Source organism: Mytilus edulis, chromosome 1 (assembly GCF_963676685.1).
Source record: "Mytilus edulis chromosome 1, xbMytEdul2.2, whole genome shotgun sequence".
Taxonomy (NCBI): domain Eukaryota; kingdom Metazoa; phylum Mollusca; class Bivalvia; order Mytilida; family Mytilidae; genus Mytilus; species Mytilus edulis.
This window is the reverse complement of record NC_092344.1, coordinates 60,465,527-60,485,659: the sequence shown is the minus strand read 5'-3', so window position 1 is coordinate 60,485,659 and position 20,133 is coordinate 60,465,527. Positions and strand designations below refer to the sequence as shown.

The window sequence follows — 20,133 nt, the reverse complement described above, 5'->3', positions numbered from 1 at the left end:
TCTGCCTGGCATGGTTCATCTGACCTTGACCCCTTTTTTCATGGTTCATTGATCAATGTTTAGTTTTCTTGGTTAATGTGGAGTTTATGTGACAGTTGCAATAAAGCTTTATTTTTAGGACTATCAACATAATATCAATGACATAGGCGGATCAAGGGGGCCCTGCCCCCCCCCCCTTTTTCGTGGGCAAATTTTGGTTGATTACATAGGGAATCACTGAAGCATGACTGGAGCGGGCCCCCCTTAGGTCAGTCAGCAGGCCCCCCCTTTTAGGCAAAGTTCTGGATCCGTCACTTAATGATTAGTAAAGAAGGTCACTGGTGAGACATTTCAGCATGTGCACTCTTGTTTAGAACAAAATATCTATAGAGTCTAGTTTTTTTAAGATAAATTTATTAGTTTAAATTTTTTTTATAAATGATTGAAAAAATACATATCTAAGAAATTTTAAAGAAAAAAGTTATATGGGATGTGCAAGTTCGTGGTAAAATCATTTATTTGATTTGGCCCCCTTTTCAAAGTTGCATTTATATTTTTTTTTAACCCTGCCAATTTTGTGAAATTTTTTTAGATTTCCTATCAAAAATCCAAATTTTCAACAAGAAATTTATTATTCATAATTTTTTTTAGATTAATTTTATATTTCCCCACCAAAAAATAATGTTTTGGAAAAGTTTACCTGTTACCGTGGTAACTGATTGCAACCTTCACCTTTACCGGTTAAAATCAATCATTGTCATCCATGCGCTTAAAACAACGGTAGTCCTTAACTTATTAAACTGCTTTTTAATGACATCGACAAAAGAAAACAGGCACATGCTAGCCCAAACGAACCCTGCAGCAAGAAACAGTTTGATTTAAAAGTGACCAGCAAAATGTCAACTAAAGAGGAACTAAACGCTCCAGAAGAAATCAAAGGAGTCGACGATCTAAAGATAACTAGAACAGATAAACCAGATGAGCCGACAATGGAAGTGGACTTTGAGAAGATTCAAGATATGATTGTATTTGATGAAATGGGCAACAAAATACGTTTTGGAGATATTTACAAGAAACAGAAAACAATCATTGTCTTTACAAGGGTAACATTGTGTACATGTACTTTTTTCTCTCTCAAACTGTTAGGGCAAGAAAATTTAGAAAATTCCATAATCCTTTAAACAAATAGAAGAAATACTTGAAATAGACTAAAACATGCAGAAACACGAGACACAATTATGATATCAATGCTGTTAATTCAGAAATTAATGTATTCATCTATTAATGCAAATCCTCAATCTTATACCAATGACCATGATGACTTGTGCAGGTTTTCTCTTTACCTTAATTTGGTGCTTTTTTCTAGATGAAGGGTATTTCTTGATCACTGAAAGTATGTCAAATAAACATGATAATGAGAAAATAATTAATTCAATTGCATTCTTTTCTTAAATAAAATTGACTACAGAAATTATGAATCCCAAGTAGTCCAAATAATTTTGACGCCTTGAAAGGCTATTAAATTTTTTTTCTTTAACGTCTTAGACTAAATCCCAAGTTATTATTATTCATACTCTATTTTCTTTTAATGGTTAACATACTTAACATTTCATTCCTGCAATGTTCTAGAGAAACAAAATATAACCCTATAAAACTGAACTTCTTTTCTTTTCAGCATTTTCTGTGTTTTGTGTGTAAAGATTATGTAGAAGGCAAGTAGTAGTTTTAGTTTAGTACAACACTTATTATACATGAACATCTATTTTAAACATGTTGAAATTAAGAGGCAGTAATGAAGTCAAATTTAGATTATTTTTAGCTCACCTGGCCCGAAGGGCCAAGTGAGCTTTTCCCATCACTTGGCGTCCGTCGTCATCGTCCGTCGTTAACTTTTACAAAAATCTTCTCCTCTGGAACTACTGGGCCAAATTAATCCAAACTTGGCCACAATCATCATTGGGGTATCTAGTTTAAAAAATGTGTGGCGTGACCCGGCCAACCAACCAAGATGGCCACCATGGCTAAAAATAGAACATAGGGGTAAAATGCAGTTTTTGGCTTATAACTCAAAAACCAAAGCATTTAGAGCAAATCTGACATGGGGGTAAATTTGTTTATCAGGTCAAGATCTTTCTGTCCTCAAATTTTCAGATGAATCCGACAACCCGTTGTTGGGTTGCTGCCCCTGAATTGGTAATTTTAGGGAATTTTTGCTGTTTTTGGTTATTATCTTGAATATTATTATAGATAGAGATAAACTGTAAACAGCAATAATGTTCAGCAAAGTTAGATTTACAAATAAGTCAACATGACCAAAATGGTCAGTTGACCCCTTTAGGAGTAATTGACCTTTATAGTCAATTTTTAACCATTTTTCAAAAATCTTAGAAATCTTTTACAAAAATCTTCTCCTCTGAAACTACTGTGCCAAATTAATCCAAACTTGGCCACGATCATCTTTTTGGGTATCTAGTTTAAAAAGTGTGTGGCGTGACTTGGCAAACCATCCAAGATGGCCACCATGGCTAAAAATAGAACATAGGGGTAAAATGCAGTTTTTGACTTATAACTCAAAAACCAAAGCATTCAGAGCAAATCTGACAGAATAAAATTGTTTGTCAGGTCAACATCTTTCTGCCCTCAAATTTTCAGATGAATCCGACAACCCGTTGTTGGGTTGCTGCCCCTGAATTGGTAATTTTAGGGAATTTTTGCTGTTTTTTGGTTATTATCTTGAATATTATTATAGATAGAGATAAACTGTAAACAGCAATAATGTTCAGCAAAGTTAGATTTACAAATAAGTCAACATGACCAAAATAGTCAATTGACCCCTTAAGGAGTTATTGCCCTTTATAGTTAATTTTTAGCATTTTTCATAAATTTTTGTAAATTTTTAGAAAATATTTTCCACTGTAATTACTGGGCCAAGTTCATTATAGATAAAGATAAATGTAGCAACAAGAATGTTCAGTAAAGTAAGATCTACAAACACATCACCATCCCCAAAACACAATTATGTCATGAATTTTTCTGTGTCCATTGTTTAATATGCACATAGACCAAGGTGAGCGACACAGGCTCTTGAGAGCCTCTAGTTAAGATTTTGTTGTACAATGATACATCTATATGTGGTCAGTACATGTATATACAAAAATGTACAATCTTGAATGATGCATCTTTGAACTCACCACTTTTGAAAATGATGAATCCAGAAAGACATGAACCCATCTGATGGTTTCTCAAATGATCAACAAGCTTCAAATGTATAAAAATATATTTCATAATAGTTTAACCTCATTAGAAATGACAATTGAGACAGCAACCTTACAACAGAACATTACTAAAAAGAACATGTATCTTGATCACTGTAACAACATTATGTGCAAGTTTATTAAAACTTTACTTCCAAAATAAATGATTAAAAAAAAATACCATTAAATTTCTTAATCTTGACTAACAGTATTAATTTTTATGAATAATCTTTTTCAGATCTGGCATTGGTTCCTTTTGAGTATCTTCAGGTATGTCTTGCTATTAATATTAATAACTTGCTGCTAACATGGCTAAGTAGCCAATGTTCTTTACGAAAAAAATGAATAATACATGTAGTAGACCAGAAAGAAATATTTGTTTGTCTGCAGGGAAGTGAGATAAACATTTTCTGTTTGTTGAATTATATGCACATGGTAGCTTTAAACAATTTTTTATGTCACCTCCAGGCCATTCATTTATAGGAGGTCAATGGAGGTGGTACCCGGTACTTTTACTTTACCCTCCTATTCTTATTGAGAAGTACTGCCTGAATTCAGAAATTTTCTTATAAGATGTTCATTGAATATATGGAAAAGAACCACCTACTGACGGTACTGTTCATGTACAAATAGGAATGTACCAGCCAACATAAAAGATAATAAAAGCCTTGTGGTATGCGATGTCTGGTGACATACTAAATCAATTGCTATTTTTAGAAGTCTAAATGATTTGTCTGCTTTGTCTGACCAAAAAAATGACCACAGTTGGTAAGGTATGGTTTTGCAAAAATATTTTTTTAATGACAGAAATTGTCTCAAAATTTCTAATGATATCATTTAAAAAACAATATTTTTATATAACTTCTTTAAAAAAAATTAATGTTACTACTTTTCTATTTTAGGAAGCAGATGTACGACTTGTTGTAATTGGGCCAGCACCTTTTAAATTTATAAAAGTAAGTGTGTTTATGTTTTCTTACTTGATATATATCCTCTGTTTGTATATTATTTGATGCACTTTACACAACAGTGAAAATTACACGCAAGAAATTATAAAACTGTGTTAGCTTGGTGTTTTAAGTATTAAGTGCCAGTCTTTGGAGGAATCAGGCAATTTTGAAAAAAATCAAAACATGGCTGAAAAAAAAAAAAAAAAAAAAAAAACCACTGACCTACCCATTCTATTTTGAAGTAATCCTCATCCTGAGTTAGAAATGGTATGTCTATTTTTTCTGCGTGTCTGGTAACTTGAGAAAACTCTAGATAACTTTTGGTTAGAATGATAGCAAATCACAAAGTTAGCTCCCCTTAAATGTTAATTTCTAGTGCACTGTTACCAAATTATACCTCGGATTACCAGAACAGGACAAGGAAACGAATGGCATATTTTTGCATCATTTTACATTTTGAACATAAACTAATGTCAACTTGAGTGAGTTTTTGTTTGTCATGTTTTCGACGCAGGCTTGCACTTAACTATGATACATGCAGGAGTTTTTTTTATATAAATTCACCTTTAGTTTGAGGAATTATAACAGCATTTAACGGGTAATTTCCTGCTAGTTATTTAACTGATATGATGATACATGCATCAGTTACACAGAAAATGATTATCTTCCTCAGGCCAAATAAAAATATATGTGTGGTTCCAGTAACCCTACCGTTCCTACTTTTTCAGCTTAAAAATAGCCTACCCTAAAGATTTTTTTGTCATTTTTCATTAAGCACTGTTAAAGTCAGAATGTTGCTCCCATAGACTCAATGTAAAAAAAAAACATAAAATAAAAAAAAAATCCCTACCTACGTACCCTAACTTTTTTTCAGATGTAACTGGAACCACACATACTTTTTTATTTGGCCTCATCACAATGTCATCACCCAATTATTGACAACTTTGTTCTTTTAAGAGTTCAAAGGTACATGTCACATTTAACTTCTGGGTCTAAATGTGCATTTCATATAATTAACTCTGACAAAAATTGTCATGGCATGTATAGCTTCATAGATTTTACAGTATCACTGATACAGGAACAATTAATATCCTGTTTGATTATAAATAGATTTCATTTTGGATTGAAAGGGTGATTGTTTGAGGAGGGAGGGAAAGTGTGTTTACATTAGTAATTTTTGAGGCCCTTTACAGCTTGCTGTTCGGTGTGAGCCAAACCTCCCGCTCTGTGTTGAAGGCCATACCTTGACCTATAATGGTTTACTTCTATAAATTGTTACTTGGATGGAGAGTTGTCTCATTGGAACTCATACCACATCTTCCTATATCTATGTAATCGAAGAGCTTAATTGGATCAAGCTTAGAAATATTTGCATGCATTCAGATTTCATGTTTATTATTTTTATGCCCCACCTACGATAGTAGAGGGGCATTATGTTTTCTGGTCTGTGCCTCCGTTCGTCCGTTCGTTCGTCTGTTCGTTCGTCCCGCTTCAGGTTAAAGTTTTTGGTCGAGGTAGTTTTTGGTCGAGGTAGTTTTTGATGAAGTTGAAGTCCAATCAATTTGAAACTTAGTACACATGTTCCCTATGATATGATCTTTCTAATTTTAATGCCAAATTAAAGTATTGCAGGGGTGTGTAAATGCTATGCCCGACTCGCCCGACTCGTACATTTGAACAACCGGACAAGTAATTATTTTTGTCTTGGTTGCCCGAGGACAAGTAAAAAAAATATGCAAGACAAAGTTCAAATCCAACAAAAACATAAAATTAATTTCAAAACGTATAAAGAAGTTTAATTTAGTATGAAATTCAAAACAGTGTAGCTGTGGCCATTGATTGACACATTAAAATCATTCATTGACTGGGACAATTTAGGTGAACGTTTGTATGTAACGACCAATGCTCACTATGTACTTTTTAAAGACACTTAAACTATGGGGTCACCAAAGGTTCTCAACACCTAAATAAAGTAATTCGAAAAATTAATCAGAAATAACACGATATGTTGATTTATATAAATTATATAAATCAAAACACAAAGGTAATTCCTGATTAATTTTTCGAATTATTTTATAATTAAAGGTGTTAAGAAACCTTTGTTGACCCCACAGTTTAAATGTCTATCGTAGGTACGTCATGAACAGTGGTTGTTACAGACAAACGTTCACGTAAATTGTCCCAGTCAATGGATGATTTTGATGGGTCAATCAATGGCCACAGCTACACTGTTTTGAATTTCATACTATGTAAAAGAAACCAATGTTCAGCAAGTAAAAACATCAATGTTCATGACGATAAATATAAGGCCACAGACCACAATTAATTCCTCTATCAGTTTTTTATAACGTTTTGTATCATTAAAAAAATTGCACCATGCACTTTTGTCAAATTTTTTGTGTGTGTAATGTATAGTCTTAGTCCAAATATATATATCCAAAATTCAGAAAGATTGAAGCAATATCTTTTACAAATTTAGCCAATACACATCCATACCCCTATTGACAAGTCAAGAGAGGTTCCGAAAACTGTAAATATGACCTTTTTGCACTTGGTCTAATCACACATTCCATATCAAAATCAGTTTAAATACAACATCCAAAAATTTATTTCACCTCTCTTCTTTCATTTCCACCCAAAAAAATCTAAGAAATGAGTGAGGAAGGGAAAAAAAATTAAGGAAAAATACACTCTATTTAAAAGGAACTATATTAATTGTGGTCTTGGGCTCATAGCATGATACCGGAAATAGATCGATTACCAAAATAAATAAAAATAAGTATGAGAACCCGAGTCGCGTAACATTGCATTGGCTTTGGGGTTACACTAAAGACCTGAAAGTGGACCTGAAAAGACCTGAAAAGACCTGAAAATATACGATTAAAATTATTCAAATTGCAATAACTTTTTTTATTGTTTGATGGAATTTCTTCAAATTGGAATTTTATTAATTGTTAATATCCATATTTAATTAAAATTTAAATGTTTTTAAATTAAAAAGAAATTTTCGATGCTAAAAGTTGGACCTGAACGGAGAAATGAAAAGACCTGAAGGGACCTGAAAATATATGGTCGGACTAATTCCAACTTCAATAACTTTTTTAATATTCAGAGGATTTCTTTCAACTTTTGATTTTGTGAAACAAAGGGTTCAATATAATGATAATATTAAAACAAATATTGAAAAAATATCGTTGGGGTGTCAAAACTCGGACCTGAACGGAAAATAAAAAATCTGAATGAGCCTAAAATTCCGCTAATATTTTTTTAAAACAAAAAATGATAAACATAGACCAAGGATTTGTCTAACTATACATTTCATTGCAAAGACGAAAAATATGGTTGTTAACTTTTCATCAGTGTTTGGTGTCATTTTGTCTCTTGTGGAGATCTGTCTCATTGGGATCACACCCATCTTCTTTGTAATTTTTAATTGACGGAAAAGAATAAAGAATAAAATTGTTTATGATAGTGTCATATACTGATTGAAACAGAGACATATAATACAATTGTATTATATGTCTCTGATTGAAACAAGGCATTCACACAATATTCATATACACACAAACAACAATCAATATCCAGCCAAAAATTTACTTCAATGAGACACTGATCCTTAAAACCAAAATATATATACAAAAATATACTATTTAAACTTGTAAATAATCTCATAAAAGTTATATTCAAAATGGGACAAGCAGCTTAAAATATAAATAATTCTTAGGTTAAAAAAGATATATGTTAACTATGAAGTATGAAATACTATGAAATTGGGTAAAAATCTTATAAATAAATGCATACTTCGTGTAACAAGATATAGTGATAATCCAATTAAAAGATTAAAGTGAAATGTTTATTTAGACATAGTCTAATGATCCAATTATCACCTAATATCAATAATCAATTACAACCGGCACACGTTCACGTAATTAAAACATTCCAATCGACGAACACATATTGTATAATATGTCTCTGGTTTGAATAATTTCAACGGGCAATCTTCTTTTTTTTTTCTTTTTTTTTTTTCATCATCAAAAAGGTATTTTGTATTCAAATATGTTTCTGTATAAATATAAAGTCATTCGTTCTCTTCAATAGACTTTTGTCTAAAATGAAAACAAATAGAAAAAAAAAACAATGTTGTGCGAGTTAAAATACATCTACCCCATTGATCCATTCATGTCTTTTATTTCCCCGACAAGGTCCGAATTTTGTAACTCAACCATTATATTTTTTTTAATTTCGATAAAAGTCTTTATCATTTCAATGATATATTATACCTTTCATATAACAAAATTCATATTTCATGGAGATTGATTGAAAACAGTTAAAGATCTTGAATAAATCTGACCACAGGCTTTTCAAGCAAATTTATGTTATTTAATTTTCCGTTCAGGCCCGAGTTTTGACACCTCAACGATATTTTTTCAATATTTTGTTTTAATATTATTATTATACTGAACTTTTTGTTTCACAAAATCTGAAGTTGAAAGATAAACATTGAGTCTTGAAAAAATTATTGAAGTTAGAATTAGTCCGACCATATATTTTCAGGTCCCATCAGGTCTTTTCAATTCTCCGTTCAGGTCCAATTTTTAGCTTAAAAAAAATGTTTTTGATTTAAAATATTTAAATTTTAATGAAATATGGATATTAACAATTAATAAAATTCCAACTTGAAGAAATTCCATCCAATAATAAAAAAGTTATTGCAATTTGAATAATTTTAGTCGTATACTTTCAGGTCTTTTCAGGTCTTTTCAGGTCCACTTTCAGGTCTTTAGTGTAACCCTTGGCTTTGTCCATTGACCCGGGATCGTCGATTAGGTTTTATCCATCATTTAACGGAAGTGTCATTTCTTTAAATTTTGTATCGAGATTTAGATTGGAAAATACTTTATAAAAAGGTGGACAAGCAAGACAAAAAGAGTCATGAGTCGAGTAGAAAACCTTAAATGCAAATGGAGGACACATAAAAAAAAAAACGGAAGCGAGAATTTCAGACATCGTGGATATCAGATTGCCTCTGGCTATCTATGGAAATTCGGAAAATAAATTAATTTGTCTTATTTATAGATGAAGTCTTATTTATAGATGAAAGGTCATTCAAAGTGGAAAATAAAAGGGATGCATTAATTGACCATCAAGACACTAATAAATAATCAAGAAAGAAAAACAAGTGTCAGTTCAGAGAAACACCAAAAAATCAATAGTTTATCTATTGTTTAGTTTACATTTCTTCAATCACTGTCCTCAAATTTAGTATATGTACCTACTGGCTACAATTTTTATTAAAAAACTGCTTCAAAATTGTCCTTTTATTACATGTCATTTCATTGGTTGGTTTGCTGTTAGGTTTCTGTCCCATTGATGTCAACCCATTTCCTACTTTCCTAATTTTTTAAACATATAAACAAATATATTTCATTTGTTTGTGATGCAGAACAGTGCTAAGTAAGAATCATATATTAGCTAACAAGAAATACTTCAATATTTATAGGGATCATCAGGGCAAGTAAAAAAATTTCCGGACAAGTAAAATTTTTTCAGGACAAGTAAAATTTTAGGTTTCACTTGCCCGGGGACAAGTGCTCACAACAAATATTTCCACACCCCTGTATTGACCCCAATTTCACGGTCCAGTGAACATGTAAAATGATAGTGCGAGTGGGGCATCCGTGTACTATGGACACATTCTTGTTTATTCGTATTTCAATAAATGTTTTGTTTATTTCAGGATTTTAAGAAGTTGACTGGATATCAGTCCACTTTATATACCGATCCAGAAAGAGTGCTTTACAAAGCATTAGGCTTAAAAGAACACTTGGAACATGGAAGTTCAGGTGTGTACATTTTTAAATACAGTTTTTATAGGTTATAGTTTCAAATTTCAAAACAAGTTCTGCTACTTGGTATTCCTTAAAAATTAGTTGTGAAACCAGCTTATTCAGTTCAAATATTGGTAATGGTAATGTACCATTGAATAATACAGTACCTTTTAAGGCGAAGTGTACGTAATTAAACTACACAATGGATTTTTTTTAAATTTTACATGTAGATTCCGCTTGTAAAAATAAATCGGAAAATAAAATAAAAAAAGGGGGTAACCGTTTTCGTTTTTGAGATACGAGCTGTTGAAGTTAACAGCATCATACACCAAAATTACAAAGGATGTATAGGGAAAATCGTGAAATTCGGCAGGAATTGTTACATTTCCAAGATTTTCTATTATATAAGACAATCGATTTTTTTTTTAGATTATGAGACGATTCTAAAATGTCTGAGGAATCGATTGGTGCAAAGAAAGTCCTTAGCAACCGTGCTACTTTTCAAGCTATACTCTGTTAAAGTTGAATCTTGAGTGTAAAAAAACAAAAAACGACGACAACGTTATTGACGTCGCCGCAACAGTTACGCACTTCATATAGTTCTATACTTGTATGAAATATATACCGTTTTGTTGGAGTGCGTGTTGCTCGGTCTTTAGGTTTTTATGTTACGTTTTGTGTACAATTGTATTGTATTTGTCTATTATATTCGGGTGCGTGCGGAGATCGCCAAGCTAGAAAACGGTTGACATTTTCTTCATTATGAACTAGAACTATTTTCGACCTTGGTGCCTTATTTTTGTTAAAATCTAAACACTGCGACGTGTTTTCAAAGTCTTTGTTCCCATAAAACTTCATTTCATCAAGGTCTCTTCTCAGAATATCAGCCATCTGTCTGGCACAGGATAACAAATCAATATTTAAGTAAATTTAACTGTTGGTGACCTTCTGCTGTTGTTTTTTTCTATGGTCGGGTTTTTGTCTCTTTGGCACATTCCCCATTTCCATTCTCAATTTTATTAAGTTGTGTTGTAATTCTTAGTACATTTGGGTAAATTAATCTTATCTTTGTGCCGCATAAGCATCTCTATAATTCAACACATCCCTGAGCCACGACATTATATATTTTATGCATTGCATGCGCTTCTTTTTATTACAATCCAGACCGGCTAGTAACCTTGTATAACTTTAGACGTCTGAAGACGAATATTTGCGTGAAACATTTTTGTATGATTTTTATTTCTGGAAATCAATCTGAAATCTACAAATGTCCTTTTCCGAAAGTCAGGCTGGACCTTTACTTTTATGTGCATTCGGGATTTACACAAATTGTAACCCAATAATTCAGTCGTATTATTCAGCTGATGTACGAATGCTACATTTCTCGTGTGGGAGAAAATCAGACATGGAAAGGGCTTGAATTATTCGAGTTACTCAAATTGAAACTCGGGAATATATTTCTAGCTGTTCGAAATTCGCGGAAACAAATGATTGTTTTTCGGCATTACGGTATTGAATCAATATGAGTCAGAGATACCTATTATTTCTTTTAACGAATTCGAATACCAGTCAGTTTATAGGACTTCAGTTTGAATTAGGGGTGGCAATTCATTCATTTTATCAAATCAATTTGGGGGGGGGGGGGGTCAACATTGATAGTCAAGAAGCCTTGAAATATTCGATAAAAACGTTGAATGTAAATGATATGAACTCAAAAGTCTAACATTATAAGACTAGTAAACCACAGGCTTCTCAATTCTTGTATGATCAGGAACTAGGTGAAAAAGGAGTGCGAGATCCGCATGGATAATCATCGAGGTCGTTAAACACCCCTTGCAGTAAACTTGGGTTAAATCTTTAAAAAAAAATCGATTGTAGTAGTCTGAACACATTTCACCTCTCATTCCACTATTCCACTAAATACTAAATTGCAGTTACAAGTATCACAAAACTTCCCTGACCTCTTTTCTTTAACTGTTTAACCATAATAGAGGGAGGAGGGAGGGAGGGATCCAGATCCCGAAATCCCGGGCTTAAAAACACGAAATCCCGAGGTCCCGAATTTAAAAAAAATTAAATCCCGACTACCCGAAATTCGGAAATAGAATTCCCGGATCCCGAAAGGGTCAATCCCGAAATCCCGAGCTTAAAATCACCTGATCCCGGAGTTCCGATAAAGGTCCTACCCCCCCCCCTACCCCTCCCCGTAATTCTATATTCATTTCATTCATAATCACGAATTGAGACTTGATACTTCAAAATTACATTCTCTAATTTTGAATGATGCACACAGCCCACAATAAAAGAAAACAGATTTCGCTATATATCTCTTCGAAATTGAAATATGTGAAAGAAGAAATGACATGTTATATTTTTATCTTACATGTGTACTTTCAATTTCAATATGGTTCTAAATTTAGATTTAGTTTTCCCATAAATTGCGGACGGAATAGAAGACACCTGTTTATTTTCTGCACATGTAGAAAAAGTTGAAAACTGGGAGTTGAATGACACAATTTTTACTTATTTTAAGATAAATGCTAGAGTGAGACAACTTTTAAGTTACTGAGTAATTTTTGGGGCATAATTTGTTTATTTTTTGTTTGTTTTCCGTCTTTGTTCTTCCGACTGGTAAGTTTTGCACTAGTGGTCAAATTATTCTCTTGGTATCGTCTGATATCTTATATGAATATAAATCATGTCCTTAAATTTTCAATTGCACAATATACGAACATTTCAATGTCTTTTTAATTAAACAATTAAATTCACACGTCTTTCATTAATTATTTGTAACCTATTATAAAACTTTACGTTGAGTACTGTTTTTCGTTCAAGACTACAGCTTTTTAAAACTATATTGTTGGGTCAATTCAGGTTTCATTTTAATTAATTTGATATCAATAGAAGAAAAATTGTTACATGTTTATTTTAAAATTAATAATTTTGTTGTGAGGTTTTTTTCTTTCTGTTGATATCATAAACACGAAATGCCTTCTCCTACGCGTCTAAAACAAAAAAAAACAAAAACAAAACAAACAAACAGTGTTTTTAAGTCAGGCTGCACACAGAACAACGTACAGAATGCTGTGATTTCTAATTGGAGTTATTTAGATAATTTCTATGAGGTTTAAGACAGCACAGGCCTGCTTGTTGGATTCATTATAGACCGCAGAAAGTAGTTTCTCTTTCGTGTGTCCTTTCTTGGAGTAAGGGAGATAACTTGCGTAACTAACGACGAACGTTTTTAATCCCGTATTCCGCTATAGCTAGAGGCGTGCAATTACGTACACTTCGCCTTAACTGAAGTATGATATTGGTCAACCAATTGCTGATTTTTGAATGGTGGTCTTATGTTTCACAACATTTATCCATACTAAATAAATTTAAATTTGAAAAATTAAAAAAGACTAAGGCCACCTTTTTAATTTTAATACAATATTTTGATGCTGAATAAAAAAATAGATTCTCAGTCTCTAATTATTTTACCAGTAGTTTGTCATTCTAATTTCATTTATTTTTATTAAAAAATTGTTGTTAATGTGTCATATTAAAAGTTTTTAATTTCACTTACAGATAGTAGACATGTCAAACAGAATATGTTTATGGGTGTAATGAGAAGTATATGGAGATCAATGAAATATCAAGAATTCCAGGGAAATGTTCAGCAGCAGGGTGGCTCCTTAGTTGTTGGACCAGGTAAGATAACTTACAGATAGTAGACATGTCAAACAGAATATGTTTATGGGTGTAATTAGAAGTATATGGAGATCAATGAAATATCAAGAATTCCAGGGAAATGTTCAGCAGCAAGGGGGTGCTTTAGTTGTTGGACCAGGTAAGATAACTTACAGATAGCAGACATGTGAAACAGAATATGTTTATGGGTGTAATTAGAAGTATATGGAGATCAATGAAATATCAAGAATTCCAGGGAAATGTTCAGCAGCAGGGTGGCGCCTTAGTTGTTGGACCAGGTAAGATAACTTACAGATAGTAGACTTGTCAAACAGAATATGTTTATGGGTGTAATGAGAAGTATATGGAGATCAATGAAATATCAAGAATTCCAGGGAAATGTTCAGCAGCAAGGGGGTGCTTTAGTTGTTGGACCAGGTAAGATAACTTACAGATAGTAGACATGTGAAACAGAATATGTTTATGGGTGTAATGAGAAGTATATGGAGATCAATGAAATATCAAGAATTCCAGGGAAATGTTCAGCAGCAGGGTGGCGCCTTAGTTGTTGGACCAGGTAAGATAACTTACAGATAGTAGACTTGTCAAACAGAATATGTTTATGGGTGTAATGAGAAGTATATGGAGATCAATGAAATATCAAGAATTCCAGGGAAATGTTCAGCAGCAAGGGGGTGCTTTAGTTGTTGGACCAGGTAAGATAACTTACAGATAGTAGACATGTGAAACAGAATATGTTTATGGGTGTAATGAGAAGTATATGGAGATCAATGAAATATCAAGAATTCCAGGGAAATGTTCAGCAGCAAGGGGGTGCTTTAGTTGTTGGACCAGGTAAGATAACTTACAGATAGTAGACATGTGAAACAGAATATGTTTATGGGTGTAATGAGAAGTATATGGAGATCAATGAAATATCAAGAATTCCAGGGAAATGTTCAGCAGCAAGGTGGTGCCTTAGTTGTTGGACCAGGTAAGATAACTTACAGATAGTAGACATGTGAAACAGAATATGTTTATGGGTGTAATGAGAAGTATATGGAGATCAATGAAATATCAAGAATTCCAGGGAAATGTTCAGCAGCAAGGGGGTGCTTTAGTTGTTGGACCAGGTAAGATAACTTACAGATAGTAGACATGTGAAACAGAATATGTTTATGGGTGTAATGAGAAGTATATGGAGATCAATGAAATATCAAGAATTCCAGGGAAATGTTCAGCAGCAAGGGGGTGCTTTAGTTGTTGGACCAGGTAAGATAACTTACAGATAGTAGACATGTGAAACAGAATATGTTTATGGGTGTAATGAGAAGTATATGGAGATCAATGAAATATCAAGAATTCCAGGGAAATGTTCAGCAGCAAGGGGGTGCTTTAGTTGTTGGACCAGGTAAGATAACTTACAGATACATGTAGTAGACATGTGAAACAGAATATGTTTATGGGTGTAATGAGAAGTATATGGAGATCAATGAAATATCAAGAATTCCAGGGAAATGTTCAGCAGCAAGGTGGTGCTTTAGTTGTTGGACCAGGTAAGATAACTTACAGATACATGTAGTAGACATGTGAAACAGAATATGTTTATGGGTGTAATGAGAAGTATATGGAGATCAATGAAATATCAAGAATTCCAGGGAAATGTTCAGCAGCAAGGTGGTGCCTTAGTTGTTGGACCAGGTAAGATAACTTACAGATAGTAGACATGTGAAACAGAATATGTTTATGGGTGTAATGAGAAGTATATGGAGATCAATGAAATATCAAGAATTCCAGGGAAATGTTCAGCAGCAAGGGGGTGCTTTAGTTGTTGGACCAGGTAAGATAACTTACAGATAGTAGACATGTGAAACAGAATATGTTTATGGGTGTAATGAGAAGTATATGGAGATCAATGAAATATCAAGAATTCCAGGGAAATGTTCAGCAGCAAGGGGGTGCCTTAGTTGTTGGACCAGGTAAGATAACTTACAGATAGTAGACATGTGAAACAGAATATGTTTATGGGTGTAATGAGAAGTATATGGAGATCAATGAAATATCAAGAATTCCAGGGAAATGTTCAGCAGTGAGGGGGTGCCTTAGTTGTTGGACCAGGTAAGATAACTTCAGTCTGGAGTAGGGGTTCAAATTTGGGAAGTTAAATTCAATATTCCATTGGTTAAAAAAACTGAAAAGTGTTCCTTTTTATATCATACATGATATGCTAACAAATTAAGTCAATATAAAAAATGCTTACCATTTTAAGCACTTCTATTAGTAGTTATTTTATATATGACATATATGGAAACTTCTAGCCCATTCAACCACTCGAGTTTTATCCTTGTATCAACAGTGAACACTTTTTCAAATGAAGAGCATGACAATCATATCACATCTCCTTATTTTATAGGCTTTTTTTTCACACTGCTAAACTTAGGGATTTTAATCCAGCAACAATGTAAACTTTGTAAAATCTGCAATGATAAAAGTGGACATAATGCTTTCTGGCCTGTTTGAACATTCGTCATCTATCCTTAATCCAGCAATTTGTTTTAGTCACATTGTTTTCTCTGAAGTTCTTGTCACATCAACTTTATATTATAGCATATATCATATGGGTTTAAACCAGATTTTACAGTTTATTGAAAAATGGAAATATAGTGCGAACTATGCAGTGTCTTATGGACACAGAATCTTTAAATACATTCTGTTATTCGTATCACAATTCATACTTAAACGCACGTCTAGCGTATATACAAAATTTAGTCCTGGTATCTATGATGAGTTTATTTAAACATGATTTACTCTTGTTAAATTAAATGTATGTTTTTCAGGTAATGAATTGCTTTATTCACACTTGGACAAAAACTCCACGAGTCATACTCCCATCAACAAACTGTTAGAAATAGCAGGAGTATTACCAGTCAGTTTTCCAAAAGACCCAAGAGTTCAAAGCTTGTGATCACAATCTAATTCTGTACACTTATAATCAAAATGATTATTGAACATGCGACTGGACCTTTCTGTACTGAAAGATTGAAGAGAACAAATAATGAGTTGTTTGTGCTGTATATATATCATTTATTTATTACCAGACAAAAAGTTTAAATCATAAAGAAGTGGATTTGATAGTAGTTGAAAAATTGGTTTTAATAAAATCTTGATACTCGTGTCCCCCAGAAAAAAAGGGGGAAATTGAATTCATTCATACATTAAATGTTATAATTTAAAGGTTTTGAATCATAGAAAAAAATTTAAAGGTTTTGAATCATAGAAAAAATCAATTGAAAAAATGAACATGATGAGGATAAATTTATTTACATATTCAATAATATTTGATTTTTTTCACATATGACATTCCTTCCAAAAACATATAAAGTTTCATTATAAAATATGTAACAAATATCAAATCATTATAATTACATTCTGATTGTGTATAGAAGAAATGTTTGATAAAATCAGTATGCAGATGAAAAGGGACATATCATTTTATCTTTGTTGTTAAGTTTCATATGATGAAGTATGAATGTGTTTAGTTCTGTAACATTTGATTTTCATTGGACATGAGTTGTCTTCCATATTTCATATCCTTCAAATAACCTATAGTATTTATATAAATAATAATGTTTTTTTGAATATTTGTTTTATTTATTTTGTGTTCAGTTTCAATACATGTATAAACCTCTATTTAAAACATTATAACCCATTTCAATATTTGTGAAACATTTTTCTAACATACTGTCACTATATGCAATATTGTATTTTTTTTACATTCAGATGTTTACTAAATATATTGTAACTGAAGCTCTTTTTATAAAAATGTTAGTTCTCTTAAACTTTGTTAAAAAGTGACACAACACTTTTGTCTTAAGTGGAGAAGCAAATTAGAGCTTCATTCCACAAAATCTACCATTTGAAATTTTATATTTTTTATACCACCAACAAACTTAGTATTTAGACATAACATGTATGCCACTTTATGTCTGTCCCTGTATCCTGCAAGTGAAACTCTTCAGAAATGGATGAATTGATATCAATGAAACTTAACACAGTTGTGGAACAGTACCATAATTCAGATGCAACATGTTTAAGGGGAGATAATCAAATTTACTTCTATATGTAATTGTCTTGCAGGGTTGGGATTATCCTTTTGGAGTCATAGAACTACATGTAGTTTAAAAAGGTTTTTATCAAGTTAGTTGTTATTGTGATACCTCATCAGGAACAACATTTATTTAACTGTAGCAGAAGATTTACATTTGTTTTGTAATGTCTCAATTGTAACCACACACACTATATGAATAGTTTGAATTTTTTGAAATACTAAGGCTTTTTTACCTTAGGCATAGATTACCTTGGCTGTATTTGGCAAAACATTTAGGAATTCTCATCCTCAATGCTCTTCAACTTCGTACTTTATTTGGCCTTTTTAACTTTTTTGGATTAGAGCGTCACTGATGAGTCATTTAAAGAAGAAATGTGCGTCTGTTGTATATACTAAATTTAGTCCTGGTATCTATGATGAGTTTAATTATAACTAACAGAAAAAGATATTCCTGTCAATATATGTGGTGCACATTAAACTTTCTTACTGTTGACATATGTAACAAGTAAAACCTAAATAGTGTATAAATCCACTATAATGTAGAAATTTTAAGAGCATGCAATACATCATTTATCAAGAATAGATTTGATCGGGAAAAAAGAGAAGATATATAAACACATTACAAATAAATTGCTTATGACAATGATATATTTTAAGTTTTGAAATAATACACTTTTGAATGCTGTCACTGTAACTTTTATGTTTTTGTTTTTCTTGGAAATATTTATAACTCTTTTTTTGAAATTATTACTTTACAATAAAGTTTATTTATACAGATATTTGTATTTCATTAGAGTAGGGTAAGCTTGTTAGTTATACATTCTATCAGGTAGGTTTACGGCTGCACGTGGAGTGTGCTGTCTAAATTGGTTTATGTATACCGTTCTATGTTGCTCTCTGAACATTTGGGCTCCCTTTGCATTGGGTTGTCTTTCAATTAACAGTTTTCTTTGCTCTCTGTTGCATTGCTTGTGAATTGAGCTCTCTTTCCCAGTGAGTTTCACTTCTGCTTGTCCTGTGATGTGTTTTTTCATGTATTTTCACCACTGTCTGTGATGTGTTTGATGTCCAGGTAACTTAAAGTGTGCTGTTAGTTGAACCTGTTTTGGAGAAATATTTGTTAGGTAAGTTTATATGCAGTGAAAGCCAGTGATGTATTTGTTCTGGGTCAAAACGATGTCTTCACGATCAGTGCATTGTGTTTGCACTGAGGTACATGTATGTTCCAATCTGACTAAGCTGTGGGCTGATTTTGGGAAATGTTTGATCCTTATATATAGCTCACTGTCTGTGTCTGCTCATTTCCATCTGTGCATAAACCATCTGACCCAGTGTATAAACATTAAAATCTTTGTTATAAACAAGGACTACTATCCTGAATTGGTTTTACTTTGTAAAGTCTGTTCAGATATGACAACTTTTGAATATGCAGACAGTATACTATTTGTTTCGTGTTTTTTGTGAGCTTGTGTTTTTTTCACTTCTATAAGTACGTTAGATTAGAAATTCCTTAAACTTGTTTCTTGTTTTGAGATTGGTTTATAACGTAACTATTATGCGAATGTCATACAAGTGAGTGGTTTAGCTAGCTATAAAACAAGGTTTAATCCACCAAAATTGTCCATTTTCTAAATAAGAAAATGTTTGTAACAAGTCAGGAATATGACAGTTGTTATCCATTAGTTTGAAGTGTTAGAGCTTTTGATTTTGCCATTTGCAAAAGGATTTTCCGTTTTGAATTTTTCTCAAGAGTTCGATATTTTTGTGGTTTTACTTTTCAGTAGATTCAAACACACCGAAGATATCAAACTTGATTTTAAGTGTGGCTATTGATTGAATGAGGATTTCGTATGCTGGAGGATAAGAATGCATACAGAACTATTGCAAAATGAAGATACTTTATAAAAGGATGGTATGACCTCGATAGTATGGTTCAGTGATCATAGATATAAGATGTTGTATGAGACAACTCTCCATCGAAGATGCAATTTATAAAATTAAACCATTATAGGTCAAAGTACATGGAGCCTCGCTCACACCGAACAGCAAGCTGTAAAGGGCCACACAAATGACTAGTGTAAAACCATTTAAACCGGGAAACCAACGGTCTTATCTATATAAAATAAAACAAGAAACGAGAAACACTTATGAATCACATCAACAAAACACCCCTACTGAACATCAGATTCCTGACTTAGCATGGAATAAGGTCATTCCAAAGTAGCATAATGTGAGGCTGATAACATATCACATTAACTTCCTAATAACGAAACCATATCGGCTTTAACTATCCAAAAGGTTGACATAAACTTGATTTTTATACGACCGCAAAATTTGAA

General features: G+C 32.5%; 1 protein-coding gene across 2 annotated transcripts; it reads left to right on the top strand.

The window, feature by feature from the left end:
- The first annotated feature begins 760 nt into the window (after window positions 1–760).
- Window positions 761–18,569, top strand: LOC139485988 (peroxiredoxin-like 2C). Of its 2 annotated transcripts, XM_071270674.1 has the most exons (7): window positions 762–1,082; window positions 1,655–1,691; window positions 3,472–3,503; window positions 4,136–4,189; window positions 9,921–10,026; window positions 14,141–14,263; window positions 16,524–18,569. In XM_071270674.1, the coding sequence occupies exons 1-7, from the start codon at window positions 876–878 to the stop codon at window positions 16,649–16,651; spliced, it is 687 nt and encodes a 228-aa protein (XP_071126775.1). In that variant the 5' UTR covers window positions 762–875; the 3' UTR covers window positions 16,652–18,569. The 2 variants fall into 2 exon arrangements, with proteins under 2 accessions (XP_071126782.1, XP_071126775.1); XM_071270681.1 differs by lacking the exons at window positions 14,141–14,263; window positions 16,524–18,569 and adding an exon at window positions 13,863–14,112 and having other exon boundaries at window positions 761–1,082.
- Window positions 18,570–20,133: the final 1,564 nt, after the last annotated feature.

Coding starts and splice junctions, on each gene's coding strand:
- LOC139485988 (XM_071270674.1), top strand. CDS start 876: ATGTCAACTAAAGAGGAACTAAACGCTCCAGAAGAAATCAAAGGAGTC. Junction 3,504..4,135: donor TTCCTTTTGAGTATCTTCAG/GTATGTCTTGCT, acceptor TTTCTATTTTAG/GAAGCAGATGTACGACTTGT. Junction 14,264..16,523: donor CGCCTTAGTTGTTGGACCAG/GTAAGATAACTT, acceptor TATGTTTTTCAG/GTAATGAATTGCTTTATTCA.